Source organism: Myxine glutinosa, chromosome 2 (assembly GCF_964187855.1).
Source record: "Myxine glutinosa chromosome 2, kmMyxGlut1.1, whole genome shotgun sequence".
Classification (NCBI taxonomy): domain Eukaryota; kingdom Metazoa; phylum Chordata; class Myxini; order Myxiniformes; family Myxinidae; genus Myxine; species Myxine glutinosa.
This window is the reverse complement of record NC_136262.1, coordinates 221004273-221028076: the sequence shown is the minus strand read 5'-3', so window position 1 is coordinate 221028076 and position 23804 is coordinate 221004273. Positions and strand designations below refer to the sequence as shown.

The following is a 23804-nucleotide window of genomic DNA, read 5'->3' as shown; positions in this document are numbered from 1 at the left end:
TTCACAAAGTACATACAAGTACAGCATTGTTCAGTAAACGATATTCTTTGTCTAGTATATGAATAAAATATCATGCACACTGGATGCACAGCACTGAGCAGCATGCACAGGTCTTATCAATTGCACAAACTATAATGACTGTCTCAAGCATTTTCAGTCATGAGTCAACAAAATGAATCAGATTGTCATATAAGTAGTGGACAGGTCACAACACCCCTGTTGCTTCTGTGATGGCTAGCTGGCTTACAGTGAGAGCAGGTTGGCCTGGCACGCTTGCCACCAACAGCAGCAGAGTCACCAGATGGCCAATAAAGGTATATTTCCGGCGGTTTATTGCTGATAAACGATCAATCCGGAAGCGAAAACGGTGAAACACGCGGCGCTGCCTTTCAACGGCGTTTATATGCAGTAGATGTTTAGCGCATCTGGTACAAGAATCTGGTAGCGTGACACATATACTGTAGAAGACCGAGAAGTCAGATTTGACGAGATTTTTTTCTCGGGAAGAGAGGAAATTTTCTCGGAAATTTTTCTCGGGAAGACCGAGAAAGACTTGGCTAAAGATGGTGGAAGAAGAAATGCGGGCAAGGGGGTTAACAAGGAGAGATGCAGAAAATAGGGCAAAATGGAGAAGATTGTCATGGGGACCGCAATAGTCAGGTTCAGTATGTCCAGATTTAAAGTTTCGTTGGATTTTTGGGGGGATTTGGAAAACTATATATTTTTGGAAACTATATTGTATAGTCAGTCAGAAAACCAATGTTGCTATTTGCACAGACTCCTGTATGGCGGCCATCTTGAATTTTCAAAATTGCCGCCATAGAACTAATTTTTCTCAATATCTCAGCTTCTAAATAACATAGAGCTTTGATTCTAACGGCTAAACATACATTTTCAAAGGCCCCAAATCCAATGGTAACAAGTTCGATAAGCTAGACATGACCATAGAGCTCCTATGTGGCGGCCATCTTGGATTTTTCAAACTGGCCACCGTAAAATTGATGTTTCTCAATATCTCAGCTTCTAAACAACATAAAGCTTTGATTCTAACGGCTAAACATACATTTTCAAGGGCCCCGAATCCAATGGTAACAAGTTCGATAAGCTAGACATGACCATAGAGCTCCTATGGCGGCCATCTTGGATTTTTCAAACTGGCCGCCGTATACACACACACACACACACACCACATGTCCAGCAACCACATGTCCAATATATATATTTTGAGTTTGTACCTCATATATTTCCAAATCCCTGGGCCAATCCAAGTTCACCGAAAATTGCTGTACTGCACTATTTTCACACATGGAAGGTAAACATCATAATAAACCCTTCAATCTTGAATGAACTTGATGTAAAAACGTGATATAATGGCGCTTGCGGTTATTGAGCATCAGGTGTCCCATCCGTAGGGAGATGGGCAGAGCTTAGATTGCACCTCAGGGCCTCACATGCAAAGGTGATTCCTTGTCGGGAAATCGAACCACTTGCATTTAAATATTTTTATTCTGTATGCCGAATAGAAATTAAATTGCAAAGGGTCCACAGTCTCTGCCAGATATTAAGCCGGTGTAACGATCTTAAACAAGGAAACGAGGAGGCCACTTGGCCCCATTATTGCAGTCTTTCATTCCCAAATTGTTTTTTTTTTACTACTGATGTAAACAGCAATCCTCTTGATATTTTACGAAATTCTAAATAACCCAATCTTTATTGGGTGACCCAAATGTGTTTCATATATTTGTCACTCTTTTATAAACTTACATTATTTAATTGGGGAAAAGGTTGCAAATTTAGTGTGGGATTTATTTTGTTGCAACTCCCTCGGGGTGCATTGTAGTGACCCAGATACATCACCTTGTCTCTGTATAATCATGCATGCATTTTCATTTTATTACTTATTCTGCCGTGCAGCTACATTTCTTTAACCTTTCTTTGGTATCTTGTAGCACAACTCAAAAATGTGTAATAAGCAGGTGCAATCTCTACTTTAGTTCATTTATTCAAACGACTTACCTCCAATTCAGGTGATCCTGGCCACGTAGACGAGCAGCCGAGTTTGGTGACAAGCTTGGCTTGGCCCAAAGAGACCAGTTCAACCGTTGAGCTGCTTCTTGTTGGTCGCTTAAACGGCTCCCTTGGACTGATGGACATTGTAGATGCTTCGACATTCCATCGTGTTGAGCTGCAGAACTGCTACCGCCTCAATAGTATGTCTGTGCTCCGAGCTTTGAGCTTGGTTTTATTCGAGATTTCATTTTGGTTTCCGCCCTATACACAGATGTATGATATTTTGTAAAGTGACCGATATAACTATTTCCCCAAGGTTGCTGTTGTAGGAACTGTCCAGTATGATCTCAAGTACTTTAAGTTGGTATTTTTATCGTTCCTCTTTTTGAAAAGTATTTTGGGGTTGTCCTACTAAATTTCTTCACAACCAAATCATTCAATATTTTGGATGTTAGTAATTTACCCTGCTTTAGTTGAATTGAAGTGGTCGTCGCAAAATTTATTTTGCCTCTTAAACTTTCTCGAAATACTTTCCAAGAACTCATCATCTATTTAGTGATGAATGACTCATTACCACTGAAGTGCATCCACATTGTGCAAGCTTTTTGACCATTTTATTTATTTATGAGTTAATTTCTCTTTCTAATCAAGCAGTCATTGGGTATACAATGAATGGTGGTGGCTCTGTTTGTTTTTCTTTTTGTGTTGTTTTTTTCCAGTCGCTGTGCAGTGCATCGCCTGGTTCTCTGCAGACAAGCCATTTGCTGTTGGGTTTGCCGATGGGAAGATTCTGATTGCCACAAGGGATCCTTGTGAAAAGCAGAGTGTAGTCTTAATTGACGCATATCAGGTATGCATGGCGTGACTGAAACTGTACTTTGTTTCGTTTTGTTTTTTGCTCAGCTGGAGGAACACCATTACCTCAAGAGAGCAAGACATTTGGTTATAAGAAGAGGGTGCTATGGTGCATTCTTTTTAAGAACAGGAGTGATTATTAACTTATTTTGTTGTTACCTCCACCACCAAAGGTGGACAGAGGTTGTGTTTTCAACCCTGTCTGTCTGTGAGTGAGATATCAAGTTATGGACGGATTCAGATGGCATTTGGTGGACAGGTTGGGTGTGTGACAAGGACAAGTTGATTCGATTTTGGTGACGATCCGGATCTGGATACCATAATTTTTAAAGTGATTTGTCACCATTGAGAGTTGGGGCCAAAAACGACATGCAGCACGATATCTCAAAAAGTTATGGACGGATTCAGACTAAACTTGGTGGTGTTACGGATCCGTCACTTCCGCCTTTGTTGTTATTATATACTGTTAGGATTTTTAGTTTCAGTTAATATTGTTGTCCCCCGTCGCACCGCGGAGCGAAAGGGGGACTATGGTTTTCCCGTCCGTGCGTGCGTGTGTACGTACGTGCGTGCGTGCGTAAGCGAAGGACCGCATTCGAATTTGGTGTGTGGGTGCAACCCACGTCAAAATCCAAGATGGCCGCCGCCATGTATGTCTGACGCCATGTATGTCTGAACCTTGTGAGATGAATATCTTGAAAAATAAGCGAAGTACCAACTTCTAATCTGGTGTGTGGGTGTATCTCGGCATAAGGAAGAACGCTATTGAAAATTGGGTCGCCACGTCAAAATCCAAGTTGGCCGCCGCCATGTATGTCTGAACCTTGTGAGCTGAATATCTTGAAAAATAAGCGAAGTACCAACTTCTAATCTGGTGTTTGGGTGTATCTAGGCATAAGGAAGAAAGCTATTGAAAATTGGGTCGCCACATAAAAATCCAAGATGGCCGCCACCATATATATGTCTGAACCTTGTGAGCGAAATATCTTGAAAAATAAACGAACTACTAACGTCTAATCTGGTGTGTGGGTGTATCTACGCATAAGGAAGAACGCTATTGAAAATTGGGTCGCCACGTCAAAATCCAAGATGGCCACCACCATATATATGTCTGAACCTTGTGAGCAAAATATCTTTAAAAATAAACGAACTACTAACGTCTGATCTGATGTGTGGGTGTATCTACGCATAAGGAAGAACGCTATTGAAAATTGGGTCGCCACGTCAAAATCCAAGATGGCCGCCACGTCAAAATCCAAGATGGCCGCCACGTCAAAATCCAAGATGACCGCCGCCGTGTATGTTTGAACCTTGTGAGTGGAATATCTTGAAAAATAAGCGAAGTACCAACTTCTAATCTGGTGTGTGGGTGTATCTAGGCATAAGGAAGAAGGCTATTGAAAATTGGTCGTGCCACGTCAAAATCCAAGATGGCCGCCACCATATATATGTCTGAACCTTGTGAGCGAAATATCTTGAAAACTTCTAATCTGGTGTGTGGGTGTATCTACGCATAAGGGAGAACGCTATTGAAAATTGGGTCGCCACGTCAAAATCCAAATGGCCACCTTTCGTCTTCCACTTTGTGACCTCGCATCACTTCACTGACGGGGGACCTAGGCATAATGCTTGTTGTTAATATTTTTGTATGAAATGGAGATGACTTTAGTAAAAGGTGAAAAGAAGTGTTTGTGAAGGAAAAGGAAGACGCGGCAAATAAACCGGAAGAGGGGAGGATGAGCTTTGCAGATATCGAGATCGGCAGAGAGAGGAGTAGAGATACAGCCGTGAATCGCATCGAGGCTGCGAGCTGACTTTTTGATATTGGTCGCGAATGAGTTGAGGCTTCCCGTGAAAGGGATTCTCGGGGGAGGGGGTAGGGGGTGGAGGGTGAGGGATGGGAGGGGGAGGGGTAGTGGGGAGGTGGAGGGGGAGGGTGAGGGATGGGAGGGGGTGGGAGTGGGAGAGGGGAGGGGTAGGGGGGGAGGGGGGAGGTTACATTACACCGATTTACATTGAAAACTGCTGAAATATGTCCGCAACTTCAACTTAGCACAGTTTAGTAAATACTCGAGATAAATCCATGCGGTAAAAGATTGCTGAGAGTTGCTAAGACCTACGACTTAGAAATTCCACCTGGACACACTTCAGGGGGCACTTTCAAAGGGGAGATGTGCTTATTCTTTCTAAAAAATATTTTAGGTGTGGTATAGACACGATATTTGCATGCATCGGTTTCAAAAATCGAGCAAATATGGTAAATATTACTCACGTGAAACCAGGATCCGTCTCGGTGGTAGCCATGAGTGTGTAGATGTCACATGATCAGTCATGAAGAGTGTTTAAGTCCAAAATATGGCATACCATGGCATAAAAACGATTTGCCCGCAAAGCATTGCACCGCAACGGCAGTCACAGAGTGCCATGCACAGCGTGACGTAAGTAGTGCGCGCAGCACCCCTGGCGGAATTACCAGTCCCTATCAAAGACATTTAATTCATATCGCACAAAATCGACAAAAATCGACACAAAACACAATCGCTTTTCGCTCTGAATTACGTGCAAACGTGTGACGGAAATCACCATCGCCCAGCATCGAATGCCAACCAAGATGGCGCCCGGTAACTGCATCTCCACCTATGTGGAGTGAATGGCAATGGTCACATCACGTGATCGCTCTGAGCGAATCAGTCTAGCGGCGGGGATGGAACATCACGTGATCGCTCTGAGCGAATCAGCGAGCTGTTCTGACACCGGCTGAGATTAGCAGGTACTTCGCTGAAATGCGCTGAGGTAAATATGAATAAAAAATATGGATCGTCAAATATTTTGAGGTCAGCCATGTTCGTCCCAGGCTCAATGGCCATGTCTATGCCAAATATCAAGCACGTGAGCCTCTCCGTTTCGGAGTCTATCGGTAACATTACACACACACACACACACACACACACACACACACACACACACACACACACACGCACGCACACACACACAAACTGTGTTTTATATAGATAGATTCTTTGTCATTGAGAGATAAGGCCAAAAACCATACACACTCATATGTAGCATGATATTTCAAAATGTTGTGGACGAATTTGAATTGAAATTGTAGTCCATCATGTTGAGCTTGGTGGATGAGTTGGGTAGGTGACAAGAACAACCTGATTGTAAGATACAAAACATGCAGTGGTCTACCTGGCAGAGGTACGTGCTCTACTGAGTGCCATTCTAGTTGTTAATGTTATTTTGGTTGCCTGGAGTTGGCTTAGCGGTTAGGGTGCCGGCTTGGGATCCTAGGATCCTGGGTTCGAATCCCGGTCGATCGCTAAATTAACACCAGAGGGGTTGACTCAGCCTGTCATCCTTCCGAGGTCGGCAAATTGAGTACCAGCTTGCTGGGATGAATGATCACGGTGTGTACCCTGATTCAGAATAGGTACACTGTATCCCTTGTCGCGATCCCGCCTGGTAAATGTTCCCAGCACGGAATACGGACGTGAATGTCCGGGCTTCAAGTAATCCACGGAGTGGACAAAAGAGACGTAATCAACACAATTGTGTTTTAATCGGCCTTCTAGGGGTAAGGCACGATGCTTTATTGGCTCGATCACAAAAACCATGAAAGGTAACAAATGGAATAGGCTGCACAAGCCTGCAGGAACGGTCGGCCACAGACGCTCCAACAAGACGCAGGTAAGATCCTCGCGGCTCCAATCGACGAGCTCCGGGACTCGAAGGATACCAGGATGGAATACCACACAAGGCCGCCAGGAACGGTCGGCCAGGAGCTCCAACACGAAGCAGGCAATATAGGACTCACAGTTCCAATCTACGATCTCCGGGAATCACTCGTTCTCTTCCGGAATCACTCACTCGTACAATCCATAACTATAAACGATCAGCACAACTCGCTGTCGTGAGGCGTAACGAAAGTTCCCTCGCCTCGAGGCCTCGAACCTCCGAGCTGCGTCCGTATCATGAGATGGCGGCCGCGCTCTCTCACCCTCCACCAATCACGTCCCGACTCGCCTCCCAATCGCGTGAGGCTCCAAGGAGGTTACGTCAGTGGTGGGCGGGGCACTCATTTGGGTGAGAACAAAGGGGGTTTCACCGGGGGGGTTTCTCACAGTCCTCCCCCCCTAAGTAAAAACCCCGTCGAATAGACGGCGTTTTTAAAACCAGTATTTGTAGTAGGTGCAAATCACATGGCAAGATGATGGCGGGAATTGCTAACAGGCAATTAACGCAATTAACAATTACTAACACTTGTTAACAACAATAACGAAACAACGCAACAATACAACGCAACGCAATGGCGCAACACAATAACGCAACAATAACGCACTTATTAACGCAACAGGCAATTAACAGGCGTTAACAGGTAAACAATGAACCAGTTTTGTTTTTTTTTTCACACACAATATTAAACACCATACACCCCATTAACATCTACCCCACAAGAGTTACACTTCACCCAAAGCACAATAGAGAAACAAGGGAGCCAAACTCAAGGTGGGGAAACATTTACAGGAGGGAAACGGACCGAGACCTAGAGCGGCGGGTTCTCCTCCGGTGTCGAGAACGACAGTCATATGCGTAATGACCCCTTTCACCGCACTGGTAACATCGATCTTTCGGGTCGAACGGCCTGCGGACCAAAGGGCGTCTGAAACGAGGCCGCCGCGACATGCCATTCGACATCTCGACGCACACCCGCGATCCGCAAATTAACCTTCCATCAAGGGCTCTGACCGAATCTTCAGCATCTCGTGGATCTTCAAACTCAACAACTGCGAATCCAGGTGGGTTCCGAGCAACCCATACGTTGCGGAGTGGTCCGTAATGCCCGAAGACCCTCCCTAGCTCGGCTCTCGCTGCTCCATTGCCCAGGTTTCCCACATATACCTTAGCATTAGCGTTCCTGCTGAATCGCGACATGGCGGGAGCGGTCCCTGAGGAGCACGGCACCTGAGGTTGGCTTGACGGGAGGCTCGGGTGGACTTCAGCTGACGCAACGTCACCGTCGGAAACTGGAGTCGAGGCACTAGGCTCCTCGGGCCAGAGTGAAGATATGTCTGACTCCGCCCCTCTCTCCGCCTGTTTACTCTGGGCTCTAGGGACCCCCCCACAGGTCAGAGTCAATGACTCCTCCCTGGCTATGGCATCATTGCCAATCAGCAAGGAGACCCCGGGTATAGGGTAGTAGGGTACTACCACACAGGTCACTGGACCCTTAAAAATGTCACTCCGGACCTCGAGGAGGGCAAGGGGGTACCGGCCAAGAACCCGGTCAATGCCCCGAAGGAGGGTATACTCGCCGGTATAACGCATCTGAGAGGCCGGAACTACCCCCACCCGGAGAACACACCGTGTCGCCCCAGTATCCCGAAGGTATTTGGTCTCAAACTTCAGCATCGAATCGGGGCCACCCACTAAGGCTGTCCCTGAATACTCCTGATGCAGTGGATGAATGGAATTAGCCCCGGTGGCAGTGACCTCGGTCACCGATGCCACCGTCGTGTGCGAGGGCCCGGCGGATGAGTTCCACTGATCTCCCTCCGACTTAACAGGAGGGTTGCCTCGGTAGGCCGGACTGGCGGGATTAGAGAAACAGCGGTTTTCACCGTGCCCCACGCGTTTGCAGAAATCGCACCAGGGCCCTGCCCTGGTCTGCGGCTCGCGAGCGCCCCCAGTGGAGGTCATCGGAGAACCCTTCCCCTCGATCCAGCCGCCGGGCAGACGGGGGGCGGTCTTGATCGCAGACTCCTCCGTCTTACGAAGCGACTGCGTGACTTGCAGCATTTTGCACGCCAAAACATGTTTATCAATAAGGTTGACGCAGTCTGCCAAGGAAACAGTGTCTTTGTCGACAAGAAACAATGCTAAGTCAGGCGGAAGCTGTTGATCGATACGGTAACGCACCAGGAGTTCCGCAACCGCTTGAGGTAACTCCACCTTGCTCCCCTTGAACCATCTCTGCAGCTGTTCCAACAAGGCCCGCGAATGTTCCTCATAGGTTTGACTGGACTCACGAGTCCAGCTGAAAAAATTTCTCCTATAAATACATGCGGACACCGCATAGGCATTCAAAATCTCGGCCTTCAATGCCCTGTATTTGTTTGCGTCCTCGGTTGCCATCCTCGCATATACCTCCCTCGCCTTCTCAGATAGATGGCTCACAAGATGGCCGACCCACAAGCTCTCATCAATGCCACCGGCAGCCAACAACTTCTCCGCCATCTCCAGATACGCTTCTGGCTTCGTGTCTCCCGTCCAGTCCGGCAAACGAACATGAACAGTTTCCGTGACTCTTGCAGCAGACCCCTCTGCCCGCAGTCGTTCAGTCAACATTCGCAACTCATGCTCTCTGACGCGTTCAGCTTCTGCTGCCGCATGCTCTCTCGCTGCTGCCGCACGCTCTCCCTCTGCTGCTGCCGCACGCTCTCTCTCTGCTGCCGCATGCTCTCTCTCTGCTGCCGCACGCTCTCCCTCTGCTGCTGCACGCTCTCTCTCTGCTGCTGCCGCACGCTCTCCCTCTGCTGCCGCATGCTCTCTCTCTGCTGCTGCACGCTCTCTCTCTGCTGCTGCCGCACGCTCTGCCTCTGCCCTGTCATTCTCCCTGTTATACATGTCAAGTTGTTGAACCGGAGTCAGCCCGGTCCAGAAGGGCGAACGCATGCATTTAGTCATGATGGGATCGCTTCCTAACATCTCGGGTTGAGTGCCCGGGTCAAGGCGGCTTGCGTCGCTCACCTCGCCACCCACGTGACTGTCAACATGATCAGGTTGAACTCTCACTTCCCTGGTCGACATAGCTTGGCTACGAGTTATCATACGACCAGGCCCAAAACACAACCTCAAACACAACGCTCAAACACAACGCTCTGTTGGGGAAATACGACACAACTACGCAATATCACCCGCACATCAAATTGCCAATGAGAAAAATACCACGTACAAATACTCACGTTTTTTTTTTTTTTTCGGTTGTTTGGAGGGATCCGAGGCTATTCGCTTATTCTTTGTCGGTTGTTTGGAGGGATCCGAGGCTATTCACTTCTCTGCCCAAGACAGCGTCCTACGGCGAGAAAGTTCCTCCCAGACGGCGTCCGCTGGTGAGAAGGCGATGAACAGATGCCAGAAGATGTCGTCCACTGCAGAATTCCCGTCTCAATCGAATGGCTCTTACTTGAATGATCCTAGGACGAGCCCCCATTTGTCGCGATCCCGCCTGGTAAATGTTCCCAGCACGGAATACGGACGTGAATGTCCGGGCTTCAAGTAATCCACGGAGTGGACAAAAGAGACGTAATCAACACAATTGTGTTTTAATCGGCCTTCTAGGGGTAAGGCACGATGCTTTATTGGCTCGATCACAAAAACCATGAAAGGTAACAAATGGAATAGGCTGCACAAGCCTGCAGGAACGGTCGGCCACAGACGCTCCAACAAGACGCAGGTAAGATCCTCGCGGCTCCAATCGACGAGCTCCGGGACTCGAAGGATACCAGGATGGAATACCACACAAGGCCGCCAGGAACGGTCGGCCAGGAGCTCCAACACGAAGCAGGCAATATAGGACTCACAGTTCCAATCTACGATCTCCGGGAATCACTCGTTCTCTTCCGGAATCACTCACTCGTACAATCCATAACTATAAACGATCAGCACAACTCGCTGTCGTGAGGCGTAACGAAAGTTCCCTCGCCTCGAGGCCTCGAACCTCCGAGCTGCGTCCGTATCATGAGATGGCGGCCGCGCTCTCTCACCCTCCACCAATCACGTCCCGACTCGCCTCCCAATCGCGTGAGGCTCCAAGGAGGTTACGTCAGTGGTGGGCGGGGCACTCATTTGGGTGAGAACAAAGGGGGTTTCACCGGGGGGGTTTCTCACACCCTACGCATCGTAAGAGGCGACTTAGGGTTGGCGTCAGGAAGGGCATCCGGCCATAAAAACATTGCCTCAAACAGGGAACCATGATTGTCATGGGGCCCGCAAGGCTAACCCCCGCTATAGCGGGGAAAATGGCCTTAAAATGATCATTCATTCATTCATTCAATGTTATTTTGTTTACTGCCTTTTCAGCTACTCATTAAATGCTGACACAGCTGAAAATGTATATCGGTATGTCTATGTAAATTATATGTGCAAATTGTGCATGTGTGTGTGTGTATATATATATATATATATATATATATATATATATATATATATATATATATGTATGTATGTATGTATGTATGTATGTATGTATGTATGTATGTATGTATGTATGTATGTATGTATGTATGTATGTATTGTTTTTTATGCCTCCGCTCCCGAAGGTAGCCGGAAGCGTTATATTTTCGGGTTGTCCGTCCGTCCGTCCATACGGGCTAAACCTCGTTTTTCTCAGCAACTACATGTCCAATCGAGACGAAACTTTCAGGGTGGGAGTGACACCCATGCAGAATGTTTTTATTATAATTGTGACGTTATCGGTCACGTGGTATGGCAGCCATCTTGGATTAAACGCAGATAAATAAAAAAATACTTCTCAGAAACCGCCAAATGGAAAAATTTGAAACTTTGCACATTGTCAAGTACTTCCAGTAGGGAACAAAAGCATGATAATGAGGACATCATAGGTGAAGTGGTATACCAGTCAAAAATGTTTTAATCGAATTACTTATCCTAAAAATCTGAAATTGCATGCACTTGGTCTTTGACCCGTTTGTATTGAAATATTAAATTCATGACATCATAGGTCACATGGTTTGGCAGCCATATTGTATTTAACCAATAACCTTAAAAAAGCATGTTCTCCCAGACCACCAAATCGATTGACTCAAAACTTTACGTGTGCCATTGACTTGGCATGACGATTAAAAGATTACACTGGTCAACTGCAAAATTGGTTTTGACTTATTTTCAACTGTTTCTAACTAAGTTGGTGCCCACGAATCCGAATCTGACCTTAAAATTTCGCTATCACGTAACCTTGACGTAGTACATCATAAGTGTGGAAAAAAATCTTTAGAGCATGCGAATTTCTTGATTAAGTCTCAATAAGTCACAAAACATAATATAAACTTTAAGTTTTTATTTACATCACATAAAAAAATGTAAATCTCCAAAAATAATTTGAACTTTATAAAATATAACCAAAAAATAATATGAACTTTAAGTTATTATTTACATCACATAAAAAAATGTAAATCTCCAAAAATAATGTGAACTTTATAAAATATCACCAAAAATAATATGAACTTTAAGTTTTTATTTACATCACATTAAAAGTGCTTCTGATCTTTACTTTTGCGTTTGTGGGAGCAATCACTTTCACGCTGTAAAGTCCAACAGTAGTCGCCCATCATGTTTGGATTGAATCGGCCTTGATATCGAGTATCCATGATGGCAATTTCCTGGTGAAACCTTTCTCCATGTTCATCACTGACATCGCCAAGATTTTGTGGAAAGAAGTCCAGATGAGAATGGAAGAAATGTATCTTGAGTGACATTCGAGCACCGAGCGCCTGGTAACTCTTCAACATCTTGTCCACAAGCTCTTCATAATTTAGTGCTCGAAAATTTCCAAGGTAATTGTTAGTCAGAGCCACAAAGCTATCCCAAGCAACGCTTTCCAGCTCAGATAGTCTCGTTACAAAGTCCTGATTAGTGAATACAAGACGAATTTCGGCTGTGACTGATATTCCTATGGTATCCGGGTTCTCAAAAACTGGATGTGCTAGTGGAAATTGGATATCATAATCGAAATCTACAGATTCATGTTGGTTAGAATCACCTCAAAATATACGAGAACCATAAAACTTAAAAAAAAAAATTGACCAGTGTTATCAAGAATACATCATTGGTCACATGTTGTGGCAGCCATATTGGAGTACAAACAACAACAACAACAACAACATGCATTTTAAGGCCATTTTCCCTGCCAGAGCGGGGGTTAGCCTTGCGGTCCCCATGACGATCTTCTCCATCTTGCCCTATTTTCTGCATCTCGCCCTATTTTCTGCATCTCTCCTTGTTAACCCCCTTGCCCGCATTTCTTCTTCCACCATCTTTAGCCAAGTCTTTCTCGGGCTTCCCCGTCCTCTACTTCCTTCTACATTCATTTCCATCACTCTTCTCAACCAGTCACTTTCATCCTTCCTCAACACGTGACCAAACCATCTTAACCTGTTCCTCTTCACAGCATCAATCACAGGCTCTATTCCCATCATTTTTCGCAATTCATCATTTGTCTTCCTCTCTCTCAACGATACTCCGCACATCCATCGAACCATTCGCATTTCCACCCTTTTCAACCTTCGTTGCTGCTCTACGTTCATTACCCATGTCTCGCTCCCATAAATCATAACACTTCTCACACATGCAGCATACACCTTTCCCTTCAGCTTCAACGACACTCCTCTCCTCATCAGCGCGCCACTCAGTTCCCGAAACTTCTTCCATGCACATCTCATCTCACTGGTTAATGACCATCTCAGACCACTACATTTTTGATGAACCCACTCAGCGCACATTGTACATTGAATGGAGTTCACTCCGACACCCTTCCTGCACACAGCACAGGGCCACTTCCCAGTTCTTTCCACCTCACCACATGCTTTACCACTTGCCATCACCTTCGTCTTTCCGACATTCACCTTCAGACCTTTTGTCTCCATACATTCCTTCCACTTGTTCATCTTTTCCTTCAGTCCATCCATACTTTCCGCAATCAACACCAGATCATCTGCATACAACAACTCCCACGGAAAACCCTCCTTTACGTTCTGAGCCAGCACCTCCATCACAGCTACAAATAGTAGTGGACTTAGTACCGATCCCTGATGCACTCCCACCTTCACTTCAAACTCATCACTGTTCCTGTCCTTCGTCCTTACAGCTGTGCGCGCTCTTTTGTACATTGCCATCACTACTCTGATCAACCATTCCTCCACTCCTAACTTCCTTATTGCCCATGTCAATACTTTGCTTGGAACCCTATCGAATGCTTTCTCCAGATCAACAAACCCAAGAAACAACTTCTTCCTCTTCTCCATGTACGTCTCCTGCAACTGCCTCACAATAAAAAGCGCGTCTGTCGTTCCTCTTCCTGGCATAAATCCAAACTGCATTTCGTCGATCTTCACTTTCTTCCTTATCCTCCTCTCCAACACCCTTTCCAATACCTTCATTCCATGCTCCAATAACTTTATCGCTCGGTACGAGCCACACTCTAGAGGGTCACCTTTCCCCTTGTATAGAGGGACGAGGGTATTCAGTTCCCAATCCACTGGAATGCGGCCTTTTTTCACCGCCAGATTACAGATCTCTGTCATTCTCTTCACACCCCAACTTCCTGCTGCCTTCAACATATCTCCCACAACTCCCGTCAGCCCTCCCGCTTTTCTACTCTTCATTGCTTTTATGGCTTCCTCAACTTCCTTCTCAGTTATCTTCTCTGCCGGTCCTAAAACTGGGTTACTCTCGATGTTGCCATCCCAATCATTCTCTGTATTCAACAGCATTTTCATATATCTTTTCCATCTTCCTTTAATTCCATCTGGGTCCACAACGATTTGTCCCACTTCATCCTTCAAGCAACTCACACCCATCACATCACACCTCTCTTTCGCTATCTGCTTTGCAATCCTGAATACTGCTCTCTGACCCTCTTCCGAATCCAAGCGTTCTCCGAACATTTTCCTACATGCCTCCTGCGCCTTTGCCACCTCTTTCTTTGCAGCCTTCTTGGCTGCCTTATAACTTTCATGCTCTGCTGTTTCTGCTCCCGTACCCTTCACCTTCTGCCACTCCTTGAACTTCTTCCTCTTCTCGTCAATCCTCTTTCCAACTTCATCATCCCACCACCATGTTTTTGAGTGCCTCTGTGGTCCTTTTGTCCATCCACATACCTCACCAACGGCTCCCAACAGACTAGCTTTCATTGACATCCAACCACTTTCAAGCTCAACCACATCATCCTCTACCCTACTCAGCCTCTCTTTTAATGCCTCCCTTACTGTCACCTCTTTCAACCTCCACACCTTCATTCTCGGTTGGTACTTCACCCGCCGAGCTCTCCTCGCACCTTTCACCCTTATGTCGCAGATAACCAAGTGGTGCTGTGAAACAGCCTCCTCCCCCGGGATCACCTTTGTGTCCCGGAAGTGCCCCCTATCTCGCCTACGCACCATCAGGTAGTCAACGGTTGTCGTCGACCCACCTGACGTGTATGTAACAAGCTTATTATCCTCTTTCTGGAACTGAGTATTACAAATCAACAAATCAGCTCCATCAGCAAACTCCAAAATCCTTTCACCTTCTCCATTTCTCACACCATATCCGTAACCCCCATGAACTCCCTCAAAACCATCCATACTCCTTCCCACATGTCCATTCAGGTCTCCTCCCACCACAACAACTTCCTCATCTTTCACGTTTTCCATCAGCTTCTCTATCGCACACCAGAACTTGTCCTTCTCTTCATCGCTTCGACCAACCTGCGGAGCATATCCCGAGATGACGTTGACCAAGAGCTTTCCAATCATCATTTTCACCATCATCAACCTATCACTCACTCTCGTCACACTCACCACACTGTCTACAAACTCCTCAGAAAACAGGACACCAACACCATTCACGCCCTCCGGGCACCCTTGCCACACAAACTTGTATTTCTGTCCCTGCCTACCCTTCACCATTCTCACACCACTTCCCTTCCATCTCGTCTCTTGCACACAACATATGTCCACTCTTCTTCTGACCAATACTTCCACCACTTCTCCTGATCTCCCTGTCATTGTCCCTACATTCCATGTCCCAAACCTCAGAAACCGATTTCCACTTCGGGCTGTACCCTGCCCATATGTAGTTGTAATTGTCATGGTTCTCTTTTTGAGGCAATGTTTTTATGGCCGGATGCCCTTCCTGACGCCAACCCTCTTAGTCGTCTCTTACGACACGCAGGGATACGGTGTACCTCTTCTAAATCCAGGGTACACACTGGGAAACGTTTAAAACATGGAAATTCTGGGGGTGGGAGGGAGGCACCACGGCCGCGGGGGCCCCGCCAGCACCACGCCGCGTTTGCTCGGTCAGCACCACGGCGGCCCGGTCAGCAGCACACCACGTTTGCCCGGTCAGCACCACGGTGGCCCGGTCAGCACCACACCACGTTTGCCCGGGCAGCACCACGGCAGCCCGGTCAGCACCACACCACGTTTGCCCGGTCAGCACCACGGCGGCCCGGCCAGCACCACACCACATTTGCCTGGTCAGCACCACATCAGCCCGGTCAGCACCACACCACGCCCGTCCGGCCAGCACCATGTCAGCCCGGTCAGCACCACACCACGTTTGCCCGGTCAGCACCACGGCGGCCCGGTCAGCACCACACCACGTCCGCCCGGCAGCACCACACCACGTCAGCCCGGCCAGCACCACACCACGTCAGCCCGGTCAGCACCACACCACGTTTGCCCGGTCAGCACCACGACGGCCCGGTCAGCACCACACCCTTGGAAAGGACTTCGATGCACGTCGGCCTGGTCGGCCCAGAGCCTGGCGCGAAGCCCAAGGACATCAGCACGTCATCCGAAAACAGCTCCGGTTGGTGTGAACCACTCGGTCAATGGCGCGAACCAGGTCCCGACACGCCCTTCCTCGCTTGGCCCCGATGAAGGCCTCGCTGGGTGTTCTCCAAACAGGGGCAAAATCACCCAAGCCGCGCTGGATTTCGGCAGTGGAAGCCTTGCTCCCTCGGCCCCGATGAAGGCCTCACTGGGTGTTCTCCAAGCAGGGGCAGAATCGCCCAAGCTGCGCTGGATTTCGGTGGCGGAAAGCAGCCACGAAGCGACGATATTCTGTCGGGCTGTAATGCGTACACCACGGCGGCCCGGTCAGCACCACACCCTTGGAAAATACTTCGATGCTGTCACCTCACCAGCACGTGATTTTCGTCCGCCCGTCATATTGGAGTAAAAAAAAAAAAAACCACCTTTAGAGGCCATTTTTCCCCGCAAGCGGGGGTTTAGAGGCCACCCCACCCCCAGAATATTGGAGTGAAGGAAAATATTAAATAATTATATCTCTGTAACCGCTTACCCTTCCGATGCAAAAATCTTTACAAATACCATCGAGTTCCATTGCCACATATCGTTTTAAAATGATGATGTCATAGGTCACATGGTTTGGCAGCCATCTTGGATAGAAAAACTAGCCTTATCCGATCAATATGAAACTTCACAAACGTGATCCCCTACCCATACATGTGCAGAGTGTACATTTTTAAGGTCAAATGTCATGTGGTATGGCAGCCATATTTGCTTGAAAGCTGATATTTAAAAAAAATCCTTCTCTGAAACTGCTTCATTGATCGATGTGAAACCTGTCATGGCTGGTGAAAATGTGATACTTGAAAACAGCTGAAGGGATTGAAATCAAACTTGTTTATTTTTAGGACAGTGAAAGATGGCATCTACCCGTTATGGGACGATGCGGATGCATATTGGCAACACAGTCGCATTGCTCTAGTTTTGTATACATTGTAGAGGATCATGGAAGTAGTGACATGGGCAATGAGGAAGTTAGGAGTGGAGGAATGGTTGATCAGAGTTGTGATGGCAATGTACAAAAGAGCGCGCACAGCTGTAAGGACGAAGGATGGGAACAGTGGTGAGTTTGAGGTGAAGGTGGGAGTGCATCAGGGGTCTGTCTGAAGGAGGAGATGAACAAGTGGAAGGAATGTATGGAGACAAAAGGTCTGAAGGTGAATATCGAAAAAACGAAGGTGATGGCAAGTGGTAAAGCATGTGGTGAGGTGGAAAGAACTGGGAAGTGGCCGTGTGCTGTGTGCAGGAAGGGTGTCGGAGTGAATTCCATTCAATGTACAATGTGCGCTGAGTGGGTTCATCAAAAATGTTGTGGTTTGAGAGGGTCATTAACCAGTGTGGCAGCTACATTCAAGTGTAAGGTGTGCACAAAGGGAGCTGCAGATGGAGGAAATGTTGAGTTGGATCTTGGAGATGGTGTGAAGCTGGAAGGTGTGAAAACATTTTGTTACCTAGGAGACATGCTGAATGGACAAGGTGGATCAGACTCGGCAACGGTTGCTCGAGTGAGATGTGCATGGAAGAAGTTTCGCGAACTGAGTGGCGTGCTGACGAGGAGGGGAGTGTCGTTGAAGCTGAAGGGAAAGGTGCATGCTGCATGTGTGAGAAGTGTTATGATTTATGGGAGTGAGACATGGGTAATGAACGTAGAGCAGCAACGAAGGCTGGAAAGGGTGGAAATGTGAATGGTTCCGTGGATGTGTGGAGTATCGTTGAGAGAGAGGAAGACAAATGATGAATTGCGAAAGATGATGGGAATAGAGCCTGTGATTGATGCTGTGAAGAGAAACAGGTTGAGATGGTTTGGTCATGTGTTGAGGAAGGATGAAAGTGACTGGTTGAGAATAGTGATGGAAATGAATGTAGAAGGAAGTAGAGGACGGGGAAGACCGAGAAAGACTTGGCTTAAGATGGTCGAAGAAGAAATGCGGGCAAGGGGGTTAACAAGGGGAGATGCAGAAAATAGGGCAAAATGGAGAACATTGTCATGGGGAAAGCAAGGCTAACCCCCGCTCTTGTAGGGAAAATGGCCTTAAAATGCCTGTTGTTGTTGTTGTAGAGGGTCATGGAAGAGCTAGTACTAGTATAATGAACGGATCAGGACACAACTAGACAAAAGGAACAATATATCTTAATTTGCATGTTTACAGGAGCTGTATTGTAATCCCCCAAATTAGACCTCCCAAGATATTGTTTGGTAGACCCTTGTCTTTTCCTTCCATCCCTTTGTATTTGTCACTTATTCCTTCATATGTAGCAAATGGCTGCGGGGTAGTATCTTTGGCTGCGGGTGTGGCTGTGCCAATGATGCAATGACCTCTGTAGGATAAGGCAGGATTTTGGAATCTATTCAGGTTGGCGGCGATAGCTTGCCTACTTAAGTCAAGGTGACACTAATGAAAGGGAAGTACAAGCAGATACCGCAGCATCATGCAGTTCTTTGTGGAAATCGTTTCAGGAAGAGGATTCATTTTCCAACAAGATAATGATCCAAAACACAATTCCAATATAATATAACAGTATTTGAAGAACAAGGTTTCAGCTGGTGTGCTCCAAGTGTTAGAATGGCCACCCCAGTCTGGACATAAGTCCCATTGAGGCCATATGGGATTACCTGGAAGCAGAGAAGAATAAGAGGAACCCAACTAACTTTACAGAATTGTGGAACATAATTCAGGATATTTAGCACAATATAGCACAATAGAAAGCATGGGTAAAAGATTGATGGCCCTAAAGAAGGCAAAGGGCAGACACACAAAGTACTGACTGATACCATACAATGACAATGGTGTTGTTATTTACTTCAGCAGTTTGTTTTATGTGCATTTTATAAAGGTTGTTAATTTACAGTGACAAACACATGTGACTGTTATCACTAGACTACGGATTTTTATGTTAAGAAAATAGGCCTTTTATGTTTTGAAAAGCGGCATTTTTTTTTTTTTATGTGAAAAAATCCCGAAATATTATTTTCCCCCGTTTTATTCATTTTTTATTATTACCAAGTTTTTCAGAAATCAGTCAAAAAAAGAACAAAAAATGGTAAGCTTTTTCCTGCACAACATTAAGCACTCTGGGCTAGTAAACAGGTAAAAAATGATGTTCAGGTACCTTTATTGCAACCGCATTGTTTGATAAGTAGAGGACTAGAAGAAATTGATAAGACCCTTTTAGGAACGGTTAAAGTAGGTGTTTGAAATCATTATCTTGGTAATGTTCTCCTTGGTGAGGCGGTGTCGGCGATCGGTGAGGACGTTTATGTAGACGGAGAAGGACCTTTCCACGTCGACGCTGACGATGGGGCAGTACCTCAAGAGGGGGATGTCGGCAAGCTTGACTCCAGCCGGCACACCAACCTCAGATCCGTGCTGATCTCCATCCAGGATCAAAGCCACTGTCCTCAGCACACCAATGTCGGGATTGCGCTGCAGCACCGCCTTGAACTTGGTGAGCAGGATCTCCTTACGGCAGCCTCGGATCTTTTCGAGCTCCTCCTTGGCCTGATCAAGGAGCTGGAAGGCCTTGGCCAGCTCCATGCCGGCCTCCTCCAGCTGCTTAAGGATCTTCGGGATGAACGACACGTGGGCATTTAAGAAGACCAAACTGAGCTTGATGTCCGCCTTTCCGAACAGGTCCTTGGCACTCCGGATTGCCATCGCGTCGTCATCGTTCAGCTGGTCCACAATGTCCTTGACGGCCTCGAAGTGCTCGGCGTAAAACACCGCGGCGTCGATCCACGTCCCCCACCGAGTCAGAATGGGTTCCGGGGGGAGAGAAAGATTGGGCTGCTGCTCCTTCCAAAGGACAACACGCGACGGGGCTTTGACGAACACCTTCTTCGTCGTGGCAATCAGGTCGTTGACGTCATTGAACATTTCTCGGACTGTCTCGCAGACACGGTGGAGCGCGTGGGCAACGCAAGTCACATGCAGCAAATCCGGGAAGAGTTCCTTCAGGGCATGGCCGGCCTTGATCATATAGGCCGCGGCGTCGCTGACGAGGACCTTGAGGCACTCAGGCTTGAAATCAGGCCAAAGGTAGCGCAGCGTGTCATTGACTGCGTGCACGATCTCCCCGGAGTTGGTCTTCTCCAGAAACATGCACTGGACGAGGTGGGGACGAAAGTACCCCTCCTTGGACAAGCGTCCCGCGATGATGTTGGCCACATATCGACCTGCCGAATCGGTCGTCTCGTCGACGGACAGCCAGATGGGCTGCTGTCCGAGGTCGGCACGGATGCCCGCCAAGGCCTCGTCGTAGCACTTGTCGAGGTAGTGCTTTCGAATCCAGCTTTCATCGGGGATCTGGAGAGTGAAGTGCTTCTCCAGGAATGACCGGCGGGCAGGGTTTTCCAATTTCGACCATGGGATGCCAGCGGCCAGCATGGCCTGGCACAGCTCCTGAGCCACGACGTCGCACTTGTGCCTCTTTCCGCCACCAAAGTCCTCCATGGTGGCTTGCGTGACCGTCCTCTTCTTCTTCAAGGCCAAGTTGCTCTTGTGGCGGTCTCCTCGGACATGTTGGGCCAGCTCAGACTTCTGCTTCGCCCGGAAAGTCTTTTCACAAGCTCGACAGAAAGCCGTGTCACTCGACACGTACTTGAAGGTGGCCCCATCGCCGCCAGCGTTGAATTCCTTCAGCCACTTGTCACGAAGAGCAGCACTCATCTTGATAGGAGACTTGTTCACACTTTGTGTACACTCTCTCACTGTAGTACACCGCCTCACTGCTGTACACGCTGGGGACGCAACGCACGCAAGTGGACGCAACGTTTTGTTTTTGAGATCGATCGCAGTTAAAAATTTCGATCGCAGTTAAAAATTTCGAAAAATTCCCTAATTTCTTTTAGCGTTGCCAGACATTTTCGACCAAAAAGGGCATTTTATTTTATTTTTCCCGAAAAAGGGCGAAATTGTTTTTTTCTCCGAAAATAGCAAAATAATTTTTTTGCGCGCAAAAAACCCGTTTTATGTGAAAAAATATTTTTTCTTTTTTCACATAAAAATCCGATGTGCAGTTATCACTGATAATTTGATGAGTTTACCTTAAAGTATGAATATCATTGGAATAACCCAACCTTTTGCACACTACTGTACATATAAATTGGCAAGTTAGCATGGTCCATGTGGTCGTGTAGGTTAGAACATTTTCTGTAACCAGGGACCCATTAGAATGAAATTGTCCTGTTTTTATGTATCCTGTGAGAGCTGCCCTTGTTGATATAGGGATTAGATACAAAAGTTTAATTAATATGCGTCCTCTCTGTAAATCTAGGCAAGGTAAGGACAGGGCATTGGGGGAGCAGGAGAGCTTAATGGCTGTGTCTATGTCCCTTTCGTGGTTTTAAAAACCTCCCTATGGCTCTCGATAGTTCATGGGGCACTGGGACGCACGCTGGTCCGCATGGCAATGCCATGGCTTTGGCTGCATGCCGAGTGATTGGCGATGCTGATCTGGAGCCAAAGGATGTTGAGGCTGTGGCCATAGAGGTGTGGGGTGGGTGGGGGGTTAAACAAATTGTTCACACAGTCCTTAAAACTCCTTGAAAGTCATGGAAAAATGAGACCATGACTGAGCAAACCATGATAATTGGCTGCACATGGGCACTGCCAGTGAGTTGGGTCAGTTGGAGTTAAAAGAGAATTCAGTCGGGTGAGTCGAGTCAGTCGGGTCAGTCAGGTCAGTCAGAGTTTAAGTCCAGGCAGTTGGGACCTTTCTCTGTCTGGTCGGGAGCATCGACATATTGCAAACCAGTCTTTGCGGTTGTTTCAGAGCCATTCATTGGTGTGGTCAGAGTGCTGATCTGTGCCTTCCTGCAGTCTTCCCCCCATGATGCCCTTCATTCTGGAGACCTGAGTTGCCATATCATTCAACACATTAGTTTCTTCCCATTGTGTGTGAATGAGAGATTGTATGTTTGTGCCATCTTAGATTACAATCTGTAGTTAAGAATTTATTTATTTATCTTTATTAATTTATTCCTGGTTCCTTTCATCCAGGGTTTCTCCATTTGCACTCCCGTGTGTGTCTTTAATAAACCTATATTTCTTAAAATACAACTTCAAGTATTTCCATCTTGCGGTCACATTTGATGAACATTGGTGATTTGTGCTTAAGCCTTCAATGCAGGAGGCAGTATGTAAAAGGCCAAGGGGGTAGTCTAATACAGGCAGTCCCCGGGTTACGAACGCCCGACTTACGAACGCCCGTACTTACGTACCGACCTCCGTAAAGCCTATTATTTAAAAAATAGTTTTTCATTTTTTTAAAATAAAAATTGTTTTTTTCTGTTTTTTTTTTGTATACAGAATCGAGGCTCGTGAAAGAGCTAACATTTATCACACAGAAAAAAAAAATCAAACAGACACACATAGTATATAATAAGGGGAGCGGTAGACAAGAGAAATATGAGAAAAGCTCTGTTCAAGCCACCCTTGATGTTTACTTTAAGAAAATTGACCAGCACCAGGTCCATCCTCTCCAGCACCAGGTCCATCCTCTCCAACACCACGCCCATCATCTCGGAGAGATATATCAAGGTATGATCGTTTCAAGGTTTGCAAGACATCAATTGGAACGAGAGTAAGTGTTAACCTTTAATCATTTTCTTTTCTATCTAAACAGTTTAAGAAATGTTTTTTTCATGTTTTTTATACCTATAGATGTTTTAGGTAAAATATATATATACTATATACTAATGTGATGTGATGGATGTTAATGTGATAATGGTGATGGAAATTAATGTAGAAGGAAGTAGAGGATGGGGAAGACCGAGAAAGACTTGGCTAAAGATGGTGGAAGAAGAAATGCGGGCAAGGGGGTTAACAAGGAGAGATGCAGAAAATAGGGCAAAATGGAGAAGATTGTCATGGGGACCGCAAGGCTAACCCCCGCTCTAGCAGGGAAAATGGCCTTAAAATGCATGTTGTATACTAAGACAAGCATTTGACCAATTGACACTAGATGTGAACCGTACGTAACTGTTCCGACTTACATACAAATTCGACTTACAGACAGACTTAAAAACGGAACTCGTTCATAACCCGGGGACTGCCTGTAATTGAAACAATTGACATCCCAAAACAATATGATCCACTAATATACGTGGCAAAAATGGGATGGTATAAAGTGGAAAGGACAACAAGGTGAACGGCCAACATTGACATGTCATGCATAAACCACCATAGAGCTTGACAGCATCACACCACTCCACCATCCCACCACACAATACTGGCACACCACATCCCACGCCACACGCATTCATCCACAACCTGCACCTGCTCGCCAACAAAGCACGCAAGCAGCTTGCCGGCACATTCGATCTATTCACTACCCAGAGAA

General features: G+C 46.7%; 1 protein-coding gene across 1 annotated transcript in view; it reads left to right on the top strand.

The window, feature by feature from the left end:
• The window catches only part of LOC137422161 (putative E3 ubiquitin-protein ligase HERC1), a 443323-nt gene that overhangs the window by 313583 nt on the left and 105936 nt on the right, over positions 1 to 23804 (top strand). The window contains 2 exon segments of the mRNA XM_078772274.1: positions 2028 to 2210; positions 2730 to 2860. Coding sequence (XP_078628400.1) covers positions 2028 to 2210; positions 2730 to 2860 — 314 coding nt within the window.